At 47.1% G+C, this 14,180-nt stretch overlaps 1 protein-coding gene across 1 annotated transcript in view; it reads left to right on the top strand.

The window, feature by feature from the left end:
* The first annotated feature begins 13,705 nt into the window (after positions 1-13,705).
* Positions 13,706-14,180, top strand: part of LOC104122725 (solute carrier family 2, facilitated glucose transporter member 11) — a 15,208-nt gene continuing 14,733 nt past the window's right edge. Inside the window, exon 1 of the mRNA XM_035890487.1 lies at positions 13,706-13,729. Coding sequence (XP_035746380.1) covers positions 13,706-13,729 — 24 coding nt within the window. The remainder of the gene's footprint in view (positions 13,730-14,180) is intronic.

The following is a 14,180-nucleotide window of genomic DNA, read 5'->3' as shown; positions in this document are numbered from 1 at the left end:
GAGCGAGCGAGGGAAGGGGAAGGGGCGCCCGTGCGAGAGCCTCCGGTGGTGTGAGGCCAGGAGGCGGCGCGGGGGTCCCGCCCCGGGAGCGGTGCCGGCGTTTGCATCCAGCTCTCGAGGGGAGAGCGGAGTTGTCGGCGCTCCCCACGTAACCGTACCTCGGGCAGGCGGCTCTGATAAGGCCTGCGTACACCTGGCGTCCGCTGCTCCCGCGCTGATGACGCCTTCCGGAGCTGTCTGCTCTGCTGGGGAGCCTGGTCCCACCTTACGGCCTGGCGTTGGGTTTCTGCAGGAGAAGGCGAAGCTGTCCTAAGGGCCTTAATGAGCCCTGAGATTTCCCTCTAAAGCCTCGCTTAATGGGAAGTGAAATCAGCGGCGGGGGAGGGAGTCTGTGTTTTCCACCAGCTCCAGCCTGAGTGCCCTTCGATGAAGAACGAACCCCAGCTGGAAGATGAGGGAACCGGGGGTTAAAGCTGGTTCAGGGATAGAGGGGAGAAGACAAGAGACAGGCAGGCACCTGTGAGGCTCGGGGATGCTGGCAGCCATCCGACCCGGCTGCTCTGGGGGGAAGGAGAAGCCGCTCCACGTCAGAGCTGCATTAAGGATCCTGGGGATGGAGTCAAGGGGGAAAACTTGGGACCTTGAACTGCAGCGGTGTCAGGGAGCTCGGCTGAGTTCTTGCAGGCTTTTGGCAGGAGCTGGGGTGAATGTGAGACCGCTGGCAGGTGAGAAGAGCTGAGCTTACAAGGAAAGGCAGCTCCTCCTCAGGGCCGGGAGCTCTGCCAAGGGCTGCCCCTGTTCAAGTGGCTATTGCAGCCCAAAAGCCCCGCTGCTGCAGCTCGGCCCTTCAGCACGCCGCAGAGCTCGCAGCCCCAGCAGAAGGGGCAACCGAGTTGAACAACTGAGAATGAATAAATGAATAACAAATTAAATAAATGAATAAATATCCTGCTCCTTTGGATGGGGGGTTAGGGGTTTCCCATCTCTCGCTGCCTGCAGGCAATGGCCTCATCAGAAGCTGAATTCAAGCACTGTGATTCCTGCCCCTTCTTTGGTTTGAACCAGGGTGGGAGCCGAACACTGGGAGCCTTTCTGCTGGAAGGAGGCCATCAGCCTGGAGCTGAGTCCCCCTACCTCCACAGGGGTACAAATCCAAATGATCAATCCCACTTACTCCCTGTGGAGGACTATTTGCAAATCAGACATCGCATGATATCTAAAAAAAAGTCATCAGTTTCTCATTTTTCTTCTTTTCCCTTGTTTGCCAGCCAAAACTGGAAAACTCTACTTGTCCAGGCTTCTACTTAAGTTCTTCTTTTCTAAGATTCATGGGGGGAAGGGGGAGAAGCAATGAAATGCATTGGGAGGCTCAGCATCTCACACTGGAAGAGGCCAAACAAGTCTCGGTGACACCCCCAGTTCCCAGGCTCCTTTCTGCCCTTGATCTCGCTCCCTTCGGAGCCCAGCCAAGCTGATGTCATGCATTACAGTACACCCAGGGGCAGCTTTAGTCTTACTACAATCCTTGTCACATTTTCTGAGGGTTGGGAATTATGTCCTTGCACAACTTCACAGCAGCACAGCCGCATCACCGAATTTGCATTATGCACCTTTGTAGCGATGCGGACACGTTGCCTTCCATCCAATCATGGAATCCAACTAAAAGCCTGAAAAAAGCAAACCCGATTTCTTTGTCTCAGCTGCCGGGAGGTATGAGGGACTGCCAGAACAAGAGTTTCTTTGCTGATTTCCTCCTGCCTTGTCCTCTTGTCCTCCCCCTGCCCAGGGACCCAAAGCAGATGTAAGCGCAGGTCTGAGCAGCAACAACACACCGTTGCCGCCTGCCATCTTCTGGGTTCCCCTTCCTTTTGGAAGCAGTTGAATTCATGCTGATGTGCAGCATCAGCCTCAAAACTCAAGACATCAGAAACTCAGAGTTTCCCTAAAAGTATGTCTGGTGCCCAGACTTCAGTCCATTTTGGGTGGGCTTTGAAGAAGGTCTCTGCCTGGGGGCTCTTGGAGCTGCCCGAGGAACTAATTGGAAGAACTCCCATCTGTAACCTTTGCTCAAGGCACTCGCAGGAAGAACTGAAACATGATGGTAGCAGAGGCAGCGCTCTTTTCCAACAGTATTTACCCGTTCTGCATCTGCAGGCTTAGCGATAGTAACCTGTTGTACTGTACACATTTACAATCCACAAACCAACTCATAAGAAAATATTCCTGGAAAAGCAGAACTAGCATGTTGCATGCTCGCCACTGTGGATTCATTTGGCCTTTGATTTAAAAATCTATTTCCTGAAAGGGAATGGTTTTGCACATACACAGTGACAGACCGCTACTGGACCCTCCCGTTACCTCGGGTTTTGTTTTCCCCACTTCTGGGGTGATTTTAAGGAACACGCAAGCATTTGCCTGGGGTTGCAGGTAAACTTAACTGCGCAACAGAAACTCAACAGCTTCCTGTCTCAGTTTCTGCAAACCAAAATAGCGAAGAGTTAGAAAACAAAGAAAAAAGCTATTAACTCCCCCCATGAGTTAAACAGCACATAAACCTCAAGAAAGCACATGAGCGAAGATAAATGGGCTGTTGCAGCGTTCATTTCTTTTGTTTGTAGTAAATTATTGCGTGTAATTCGCGTTTCCTGTCCATAAATGCCAGAGGAACTTGAAGACATGGAATCCATTCTAATTTAGTAAAGACAAAAACAACTCCTTTGAGCCCATCTGGAATTTGTTTTTATCATAATTGTTTTGGGCTCAGTAACGAGTTCAAGATCTAACTGCCCTCGCTAATTGTTTCAAGAATAAACAGATGCCTTGTTTGAAGGCTGCAGCTCCCATTTTGCCCAGCACAGCAGTCTCCGGGGTCACAGGATGAAAGGAGCTGTGCGCCCCATCAGCACAGGCCTTAACGAGCATCGGTGCCTTCGCTGGGGCTGCTCACCTCCCTGAGCAGCTGATGGGGCAGGAAACCAGCCCCCAGCCACGCATCTGATGAGCGTCCAGCCGGTGGCGTGTGCCCTCTGCTCGTTAATGCCATTGGCACGTTGTTTGTAAATTCATCCGATTGCTTTTTGCAACATGTCCTACTGTGAGAAGTCATACCTGGCCTGATGACACATAGGAACCTCCTGCAGCTGGGCTGTAGGGCAGACAGCGCAGAGAGTTCATGCCCTGGACACCTCACTTCAAGCCCCTTGGCTGGAGTAATGTTCCACCCCCCTGCAGTAGAGCCCCAATTCTTTTCTTCATTTGAAAACAAAGATAACCCCCCCGTCGGCTCTGAGCAATTCCCCCTCCAGGATGTGAGGCTGTGCGAGCTCTGCACAAGGTCTCACCCCCCCTAGTGCTCTTCAGGACACGTCAGACCTGAGATCCCCGTTAGTCCTGGTGTACAAGAGGTCACTGCGTGACTGATGCACAAGGAACGTGTTCAAGAGAGAGCAGCACTGAGCTCCCCTGCAGATGAGCCGCAGCGGCCAGAGGGACCTTGCTGGAAGAACATTTCGGCGCTCAGACTCGGTCCTCAGTGGCTTGGAAAGCAGGTGCCAAGAGCTCCAGATCCACCACGGCGTATTCACGGAGAGTTTCTGCTCTAGCTTTGAAAACAAGGCTCCATGAAGCCCCGTGCATAGATAAGCTGTGTAATCATAACTGCCCGAGGCACTCGAAATGTTTACTTTTCAATGTTTAATGGCCATATATAAATTCTTTCTCCTTCATTAAAGGATTTCCTGTCCCAGTCAGCTAACTCTACAGTGTGATGGCTGAAGTCAGGAGAAAGTGAATCACGCAGAACTGGATGGTTTTTTTTATTTGTTTGTTTGTTAGAAAGAAACTAAAGATAGCGCTTAGAGCTCAGCCTTCCAAGGACATGTGGTTTGCACAGGGTTTGCTGTAAATCAAAGTTTATGTTATTTTTATTTCCTAGGCTTTTTTAGTTCAAAAATATAGCTTTGCCTCTGGCATATCATCTCACTTAAATCTCCTTGAGCAAAGCCTGATCACATACCCAAATAAAGCACCTCTTCCAAAACAGCTTCTGATCATGAGTTGAAGACATCAAGCAAGAAAACGACTGTTTGCACAGGGTTGGTTTTTTTTTCCCAGTCCTTAATCATTCTTGTCAAATTCTTCTGCCTTGTGATCTGTCCTCTACACCACAGGTCGCCTCCCACAGCTGTCAGTGGGGAACATCCTTCAAGGGCCTTTATTTTGTAACAGCCATTTCATAAGCAGCGTGGCCAAATCAACAAGAGAACTGGAAAACAATGCTTGTTTCTTCTAAAAAGAGGTCTGTGTTCAGCCACACAATAGCAGCACATACAACTGAGCATGCTGTCAGCTGTCGAAGACCCCTGCAAGGAGTCAGAAGCCGTGTTTGCACTTTGGTTTTCACCAGAGGTGGGACTGCGTGTCCTAGTCCAGTTGCCTCTCCATAAGCCAGGGGACAGCTCTAAAAAAAAGCTCTATCTGAAGTGAGTGTTAAATCAGGATGAACCTGACACTCCGACACTGCTGCACGTAGCTTCCTCTCCTCTGACGGGAACATTCAGCGACATTTACTGCCATTTGGCAGAGTCTAAACGCTCTTCTCTTGCACACAGGAACAGAGGTTTTGTTCCACCAAACAGTTTGTTCTCTCTGGCCTTCAGGTCACACAGTTTCAGCTAACTGCCTGCATCGGCGTCTGACGCAAAGAAGGATGGAAAGGGAATAGTTCAGCCACAGCTTACAATGGACTGAGAAAAGGGTATTTCAATTATATTTAGTATTTTGGGCTTTCTCCATTTTCCCAGAGAAGCTCTGTTGCTTATCAGGAGGATGAAAATGCTGACTGCTGATCCAGCGCACAGAACATAGAGACGTTCTTCTGACATCCAAAATTCCCCGCTGGCAGAGAAAAGCAGCTAGATCCCTTGGCTGTATCAGCCCTCGTGTCCTCAGAGGACTCAGCTCCCATGTATGTCTGCTGGTCTGGAAAGCATCCCAGTGACTCTGTGTGGTAGCAGAAGCTGTCAGCATTGGGTCCCTGCCCTGAGAAACCTCTGCAATGAAACCCATTTCCTGAAGATCTTATACAGTGTCTTGAACTTACATAAATTGTGGTTTTTTTCTAAGGAACATTAGAGAACAGAATAAATGGTGTCACAGCAGGGCACTCATTTCCTACAAAGAAAATCCGTTCTAACAGCTAGGTTCCATAAACACTGCTTTCACCATAAAAACAGCAGACCTGCTGGCTGTTCCTTGAGAAAGCTGCTCGTTTGTAGATGATATTAGTTGTCTTCTGTATTCTGAGCGAGTCCTGCAGGAGTCAGGACAAGCAGACAGAGGTATTTCGTATTTCACTGTGATGGTCATTACAGGAAAGAGAGAAGGGTTCACAGAAATGGCCAGGCTGGAGCTTGGGAGATAGCCAACAACCAGCCAGGGAACAGCTCCAAATCTCTCCTGCGATTTCCAGCGTAGTGTTTGTAGGCAGAACTCATCCTGTAGATCCAAGCCTCACAGATGGAAGTGGGACCCCTTTTCTCTTTACTCTTGCAGTGTAATTGCAGTTGGTCTACAGGATCCTGGGGTGAAAACACTCTAAAACATAGGAACCTCTCCATGCATGGCAGATCGAAGAGCATGGGTGATGGGGTTTCCCAATGGTAGGATCACTACTTATTCCTGAAGTCAGGTAATTACAGAGACTGCCATCACATTCTCCAAATAACTGCTCTCCTGTCCTCATGGCACTCCGGTGACAGACCCTGAGACCGGAGATTTCTCATCTACACCAACTGCAACTCTGAAATTGTGAGAGCTTATCCTAAGGACTGAATGTTGGGAATGCTGGGGGTTTTTTAAGGTGCAGGAGGAAGCCAGTTAGAAACAACTGATGTGAACACCTGTCAGCACCAGAGCACGAGTTATATAGATGCTATGTAGGAGAAAAAAATCTATCCATCCACTCCTCAACAAGGCGGCTGTTACTAGAAAAGACAGAGGACAACCTCCAGAAGTCTCACTTCCAGCGAGCCAGCTGCACACACACATCTGGCTGTGGCAACAGCCAATTTATGCCCGTCTGGAAGAGGGAGGCTTGTGAACAGCCTGTGCCACAGTCCACAGGACTTCACCCGTCTCTTGGAGCTGCTTTAAGCTCCCCTGCTGTTTCACTTCTCTGCCCACAGCCTGCCATAGGCAGTTGCTTCACTTCATTGCACAGCTTGCAAGCTCTTGGGTTTAACTGCCACGTAATACCACCAGGAATGAGTTTGCTCTCATTCTGCCCCTGTGCATTGGTGCCCATTGCCTCTAGGATTTCCTTTGGACTGTGATGAATACTGCCTTCATCTTCTGTTAAATAGAAGAATGTGCACCTGTTTGCCTTGGAAAAATAAGACAATGCAGGTCTAAGCAGGCAGTCCTTGACCAGGTCATTGCAGAAAGATATATTTCTGTATTTAGCTGCAACAGAAATGAGACCGGTGGATCGGATTCGTGGTTCTCAGGCCCAGGGAATGGATGGAGACCAGATGGCCTGTGGGTGAGCTGCATTCCTTTGCCTCTTATCCAACTAGAGACATGCTTTGACATGTTGGCTTCTAAGGAACTATAAATGGAATAATCCCTGTCTACCTCAAAGACTCCCACAACACATCCCAGTGACTAGAATTACCAGGGACACTCCACCTGGTAGCCGTGGGCTGGAACTCGGTACTTCATCACCTGAGGGGACAAAGACCTGCACTAGGTGGTCCCTGCGTGTAAGACGCCAGGAAAAAGGAGGAAGCTCTTGCCTAGTACAGAATATGTGGGTTTTCTTCCTGGAAGAGATCTACCCAAACCTGTTCTCATTCAGAATGGACAGCAAGAAGAAACCAGAGCTTTCCTTTTTGAATGTATTTCTGTTCTTGATATATGCTGCCTAAACTACACATCAGTGGCTGTTAATTTGTACAGTTACATTACAGTTGTTCTAACAGCTGTTAGAAGCAGTCCTCTGACCCCTGCCACATACCACAGGCAGCAAACTGCTGGCATGTTGGATTCAGAGCCTAATACACGAAATTTTGATTTTTTCCTTCCCCTGCCACTTAGTGGCTGCAGCTGATGCAGCACCACATCCCTACTTACACATTTGTAAAAGAATCCTTCTGCGATGCAGAACAGGTTTATATTTCCATACAGGTGTAGTAAAGCCTGAGTAGAGACAAAGAGATATTTTAAAAAAAAAAAAAGTTTCACTTATTTTGAATGCTTTGAAATCTGTCAGGCCCCTCACAAAGGCTGGATATTATGTGAAATGGTGGCTTTGCTATTATTGCTGGCAATGCAACATGCCTCCATCTCCACTGGACCTCATCTCTAGGATCCATGAGGATACCCCATTTCTCACTGTTGAGGAGCACCTTTCTATTTTACAGAAAGAAGCAAGCCTGTCATTGCCATTGCTGCTGCCTTGCTGCCTTCTGTATCTTACAGGAAAAAGGGAACCATTTCTAGAACAATAAGCACCTACCACACGAGCCAGATGCAGCCTGCCAGCTACTCTGTCCCGATTAAGTGATGGGTAGTTAACAAGGGAAGAGCATAAAAGTCACGCACTAGTGAAAGATAAGCCAAAAGACAAAGATGAAAGGTCACCGAAGAAGCCATCATTACAGTGGGATGAAACCTTTTCGACTCATTAGAATTTAGCTGGAGGCTCTCAGAGGTAGAGGAGGGACTTCTACTTCATAGAGTTATTTAATTTTTAACCAAGATATTAAAGAAGAACTGAGTTTCAATTTTGTACTCCCAGGGTGTGACATAAATCCGTCATACGAAGGCTCCTCTACCGTTCCTCTGGGGACAACTATGGTGAAGCTCAGATGATTCCTTGATCAGTGTCTCCCAAGCACAAAACCAGCTATAGTCCTTGCTATAATCAGCCCCTGTTGCCCTTAGGAGAGCTCTTCTCTCTGCCCACTGAGGCTGTAGGGAGAACAAGGCTTAAAGAACAGCAGGGATAATGCTGCTGCTGGGGCAGAGGTTGTGACAACTCAAAACAAACTGAGAACATTTTGATCAGATACTCATTCTTCCCCCAGCAGCCTGCTGTCCCATGCCCACCGCAGCACTAGGTTTACCTGCAATGCTACATATTACTTAGATACATTACATACTATGTAACATGCACTTCAATATAATATATAGTGTAATACGTATTATGTGCTATCCACTTTAGAAGCAAAAAAAGTCACGCAGTGTATGTAAAAGCAAAGTTCTCTGCCTGCTCTGAAATGAAAGCCAGAGACGATTGTTCAGGGACAAAACCTGAGTGCCGTAAGCGTCACTGTTTGCTCTGTGCCAGGCTATGGAGAGGGTGCAGGACTTCAGCCTTCCGTGCATCAGTGTACAGTTCCTTCTCAGCAACAGCTGGATTGCCTGTAAGTCACCTGGACATAGACAGGGAGTACAGCAAAAGGGCTTGGTATGATGAGGGATTTGAAAGATTTGGGGTTTTTTCATTCCTGTCACTGACAGGGCCAAGGGAAATAGTCTGGTTTGTCTTTCAGATCCTAGATTGGGCTCCAGGACAAATACAGTCAGAAAAAAACTGTAGTTTACTTCTGCTTTGATCACACTTAATCAGACAAGCACTACTGCGCAACTGTGCCAGACGCTTTGAGAGGGAACTTACGCCATAAACCATACTGGTCTTCAAGAGGATTTAGGCAGCTCTGGATCTCACAGAATAATTTCCCCAAACTGTCACGTACTTTCAAAAAAATGAATTGAACTGTCTTGCTAATGAACATGCAGCCCTGTTTTGAGAATGTAAATCAGCTGGCGAAACACCTGCCAAGTCAAGTGTCTTATGCTAATGTAATGGGTGACTAAATACACATTCCTATGCTGGAGACTTAAATAATGCTTTAGAGCACTGCTGAGGGTACCAGAGGCTTTGGCAGACAGAGGAAAACCTACCAAAGAGGATGAACAAGCTGCAGAGACTGGTAAAAACCCATCTATTTTACTATTATTGTTGACAGATTTTTTTTTTTTTTTAAATTTTTATAAGGTTGTGTAAGTACTGTTAGGTTCTTCTAGAACTATTTGTCCAACTCATCAGAGTCCTTGGGCAAAGCTGACGGACTAATGGCTCTCCTGGCAGCGGCACACCACCAGAGTGGCTGGGGCAATAGTGCAGAAGCCAGGCGTTAAGGAAGTTTTGGGAAGGTCACCCTGTAAATACAGCTCAGCTCTGAGCACAGAACTGTTTGGTGGCTCCTGAAGGGAGAAGCAAACCCTTTTCCCTTAGCTCACGGCCACTAAAGAGCTCTGTGATACAGGACCTGGTGGGGGATGTACTCTATGATGGAAGCAGGGAAATGAGAAGGAGGAGCATTACATCCCTAGGCACTGTGATTAAAAGAGAAATGTGCTATTGTAGGGAGAGGAAATCTCTCTCAGTTGGAGAACTAGAATAACTGGGAAGAGCAGAGATATCGGCTGCACAATCCTTAGCTCAGGTCTCAGTAACAAGACAGAGAAGTGAGGTAGCCAAGGAAAGTGCAAGTGGAATGTACCTGCTTCTAACCGGGACAGGAGAGAGCTCAGCCTCTTCTTGCTGCAGGGTTGGAACAGTCTGGCTTCATTTCTGTCCTGGGAAAACTTCCTGTTTCAGGCTGGTACGGAAGTTATTTACAAGAAAAGGCTTTGAGGAAAGGAAAAATCTAAGGTTATTTGAATGCATAATTTCAGATCTATTGCAAGACTAGGCAAAACTTTCCTTTTCTTTAGTGGATGGCTCTGTAAGAAGAAAATGAGCAGGTAGAGCAGAAAGAACTCCCCGGCTTTGGGTTATTTAAGGTCTATCTCAGGGCCACGAGGGTCACAGTCACGTAGCAAACCACAATCTAGCCTGAGATGGCAAACAGCCAAGCCTGAGCATGGGCTCTTCATGTCACCCGCAGAGCTGTCCAGCCGGGGAGGGTTTTGCAAGCAGGGGGCTGGCAAAGGCCGTGCTGGCCCTGGAATCACCCAGAACATCATGCAGGAGGTGTCAGGCTAAAGGCCAGGGATCCCCAGCAAGCTCAGAGTGGTCTTGAGACATGGGACAGTGCTCCCAGTCCAAGGACACCGTCAGGGCACAGCTTGCCAGCCACAGGTTCTCACATACAGATGGGGAAACCAAAGGCACAGGCACAAAATAGGTGTGAACTGACGGGAATGGGGGGAATGACACAAAAAGAAACCAACCAACAGGGTGGTGTGGCTGCAGCGAGGAAGGGATGTTCACTGATGGCGAGGTGAGCATGGAGACACGATGCTGCTGACACTCAGCTGTGCTCCTCTACGTAAGGTCAGCTTGAAGGCAGAGTCATGCAGGAAAGTGTCCAGGCAATAGTGGCAAGAAGGACCTGGGGCTTACAAACATGACAGAGGAGGAAAGATCAACAAAACTGTTTAGAAAGTTTCTACAGAGTGTCCCCAGATTCCACAGTTAGCCCGGATGTTGTTCTGATGTGGGATGCCCATTTGTACTTTAACACTCAGAGCATCCTCCTGCAAGGGGAGAAAAGATGCACGTCACTTGCTCGCAAGCCTGCCAGTGAGCTCTCGGTTCCCATACTGTGTCAGCCAGGACAGCTTGTTCTACACCCTTCAGAAAGGCAAGAGACCTCACTTTTATACCCACACCCTGATCCCATGGCGCTGCATGACCCGTTCACCTGCCCATGCTTCCGAAGGCACAGCAGCGGTGTTAGATGGCAATATAAGCAATGGGAAATACTGATGAAATGACCTCAAGGAGACCAGAACACAGCACAGGACCCACTGTCTGCCACATATTTAACCCATATTGTAATACTGGAAATGTAGAAAATATTCTGGCTGAATGCACAGTTATAGACTGCTAAACACAAGAACATGTAGGAGCAACTGTCTAATGAGAAAGTTCAGGAGAGAGACATTGTCTGCTCTGTACAACACGTGAAGCAGCATAGGAAAGACATGCTATTTTAAACTCAAATATGTGTCATTGCCGTGAAACAGCAGAATAAATAGCATGCCAATGAATCAGAAATGCACTGGATATAAATGGCCATGAGAAAATCCCCCATAACACAGAGAAGCTCCGTTCAATAGAGCTCAGCTAGAAATGAGACTGAAGTAATTAAACTTTGGCAATGCCTCTCAAATAATTAATCATGTGAGTACAGGCTTTTGTAATGAATTGAATTAATTGAAGCAATTACACTAGTTTCTACCAGTATTTACTGGTTTTGCACTGACTCTTCATAAGCTTACATGTTAAATATTAAACCAAAGACACTTGCAGGCCTTTGCCCCAAAGCAGTCCCAAATTCTTTGTGAATGGCAATGAATTATTAATACTATTCTGCAGTAGAGGGAGATAGTTTAAAAATCTGGGGTTTTTTTTCTGTCTTTGGCACTTCCCGTTTTACGACAACGTTTGTAGCCTATTCTAATCTTCACTTCCAACCACTCAAAGTGTGAATGGACCGAATGTTTGTTGAGCCATTTTATTCTATGCAAGGAAGCCATCCATTTTCTATCCACCTTCTTCAGCTTCCAAGCAAGATCCTGATTGTGACAATATGTGCCGCTGGGATTGGAGGCACTTTCTGATAGGGTTACAACATCTCCGTCATCCATGCTCCATCTTCAGTAAGTACTGCTGGTCTGAGAGCCTCCTCCTGCGACAGACACTTCCTTAGTGTCCTCAGTCTGGCTATAAACAGTGGCCTGCCACTGAAAATATGCCGTCTGCTAATATTGAGGGTGAGGAGGGAAGGTTGTGTCCTTCTTTCTGTATAATTCACGTCTGAGGTACAGGACTTTGGTGTCAAGAGCCACCCTTGACTGTCAGCCTCTCACTGAGCACGTGAGATCTGCTGACCGGGCAGATAAACAGCAAGAAGGTTGATTGCATATTCTTAACATACAGTCCAGTGTGTTCAGTCCAAAGCAGATTGAAATGCAGACTTCTTTCCAGCACAAATATTCTGTTTGGTGACAGACTCCTTAAATAAATATAAAAGCTTTCAGCCCAATACCATGGCTATGTCAATAGTCCTATAGATAACATTTTTCTAAACCAGAGGACTGTATTTAGTCTGTACAAAATACGTGGTGCCATCAACATTTGCATTAGCTGCTGCACCCTTAAACACCGCCGAGGTGGTGGTTGGGTATATATTTGCATGAACAGCCACAGTAACTCTGAACGCAGATTAATGTATGCTTTTTTGCATCCCACTTTTGTACACAGACTCGGGCCCTGACCTTTTAAGAATGGTGCCACAACTTTTACCTGTAGGAAGTGTTGTATCGGGTTCCAAATATGATCACTTCCTCCTTCCAAACTAAAGAATATTCTATAATATTAAATATTTTTTATCTATTAAGATAATAGAAAGGCATGTTCCTGCGAAAGACTTTTCTGCTGCAAAGGTAGGGTCAAAAGGTGGGACTTGGGTTCATATGGCAAATATGTTTTGTAACTATGAAGAGAAATAAATGCTGGTTGAAGAACTCGTGATCTAAACTGAAGCCAATTCATATTAAGGGATTTCCTTAGATTTGTAGCATACAAATTCCCATATACAGAGCAGATGGAATTAGTTTCCAGGACATATGTGCTGTGTACCAGGGACACCTTAATTGCCTGCATTTCCCAGGGAAGTCACTTGAGATCTGAGTCAGAAGCATGGCTGCTGAGATGGCACTGGTTGGAAATATTCTCTGTCAAACAGCGGTGAGGGATTTGCACTCCCTTTCCCCCAAACCTTTCAAGTGGCCACACCACAACTGGCCATCTCTGTGAAGGTAACACCATGATCACAGTCTCCATCCTACAGCTTTCTGCAGCCACTGCTTGCTGCTCAATCCTTCACCCTGCAGAGCAGGCAAACTGGAGATAAAATTCAGGGGATGAGAGATTCCCTTGTCCTTGCAGCACTGCAGAAGCTCAGAGGCAAAAGTGACCTGAGTGCAGAGCTGGAAGAGACGCTGGCTGCCATTAAAGGTCAGAGTATGAAGAACCCTTGGGAGCTGTTCTAAAACCCAGCTTTGAGGTGGCAGCTGATGAGAATCGTGCTGAGCAGTGCCATGCAGCTCTGCGAGGACGATTTGGTAAGCAGCCTGGCAGCCCTGGCTATCGGCAGCAGCGCTCTGCCGTGAGACATAGGCACGAGCTCTTGGCTTTAACATCCCTGCTGCAGGAGAAGAAGGAACAGTGGTCTGCTCTGCCCGTGGAGATCTTCAAACCTCAGATGCTTGGTTCCCAAAGTACGCCTGTGCATTACGGCAAGATTCAGAGGGTCGCAGTCAAAATAGCCCATTTGGCAGCACGTTAGTCATTCTCTGCGTGGTCCTTCAGGAAAAACAATGGGATGTATTTTCAGACGTCTTCCTTTACTGCTTTCTCCTCTCTTCTCTCCTCGGATGTATTTTTATGCAGCTTATGGGTTCCAAGAGGCTGGAATTCCTCAGGACAAAATCCCATATGTCGTAAACAGCACAGGGAGACGTGAACTGACCACATTTGTCACTTGTGCAGACTCTTAATGCACTCTGCCGATACACAGACTCTGTTGATAGTGAGGAGGCTGTTAAGTACAAATTTCGGATTTACATTGCCTTTCATGCCAAGGAAACCCTTTAAGCACAGCAGTCAGGCAGACTCTCAGCACTCATGTCCAAACAGGTTAATGCAGAAGTTATTTTGTCAGCCACTGCATTGTCATCACTGTTGGAAATCTCTAAAAAGCCTAACTCCTGCTTCATGTCAGTATGGATAGTGGCAGAGTTTAGACTGCAGCTGGGGCATTCTCATCTTCCCTGAACACCCTTCTGGCCTGACACTTGCCAGCAGACTCTTTCCTTCATCTTTTCCTTTTTTTCCTAAGAATTGGACAACATCCTTAAAGTAGTTGTAGAGCAAGCTAGGCATGGACTATGGGAATGGGAAGAGGGAGCAGGTGGGAAATATAAACACAAGTTGAATATCTTGCTTTGTTTCATTGTGTTACTTTGTGCAGAACTTGATTATAGACTACGCTGGTTGGAGGCCACTGCTCCTGGGGGGGAAATATCTTCACGGCAGCACGAGCCGTTGTCTTCATAGTCGTGCTGAGCCACCAGGCAATAAACTTTATTTAATTTTTTAA

The sequence above is a fragment of the Egretta garzetta genome, unplaced genomic scaffold, assembly GCF_000687185.1.
Source record: "Egretta garzetta isolate BGI_Z169 unplaced genomic scaffold, ASM68718v1 scaffold343, whole genome shotgun sequence".
In the NCBI taxonomy this organism is placed as follows: Eukaryota; Metazoa; Chordata; class Aves; order Pelecaniformes; family Ardeidae; genus Egretta; species Egretta garzetta.
Note: the sequence above shows the minus strand (reverse complement) of the source record. Positions and strands in the feature narration are given on the sequence as shown.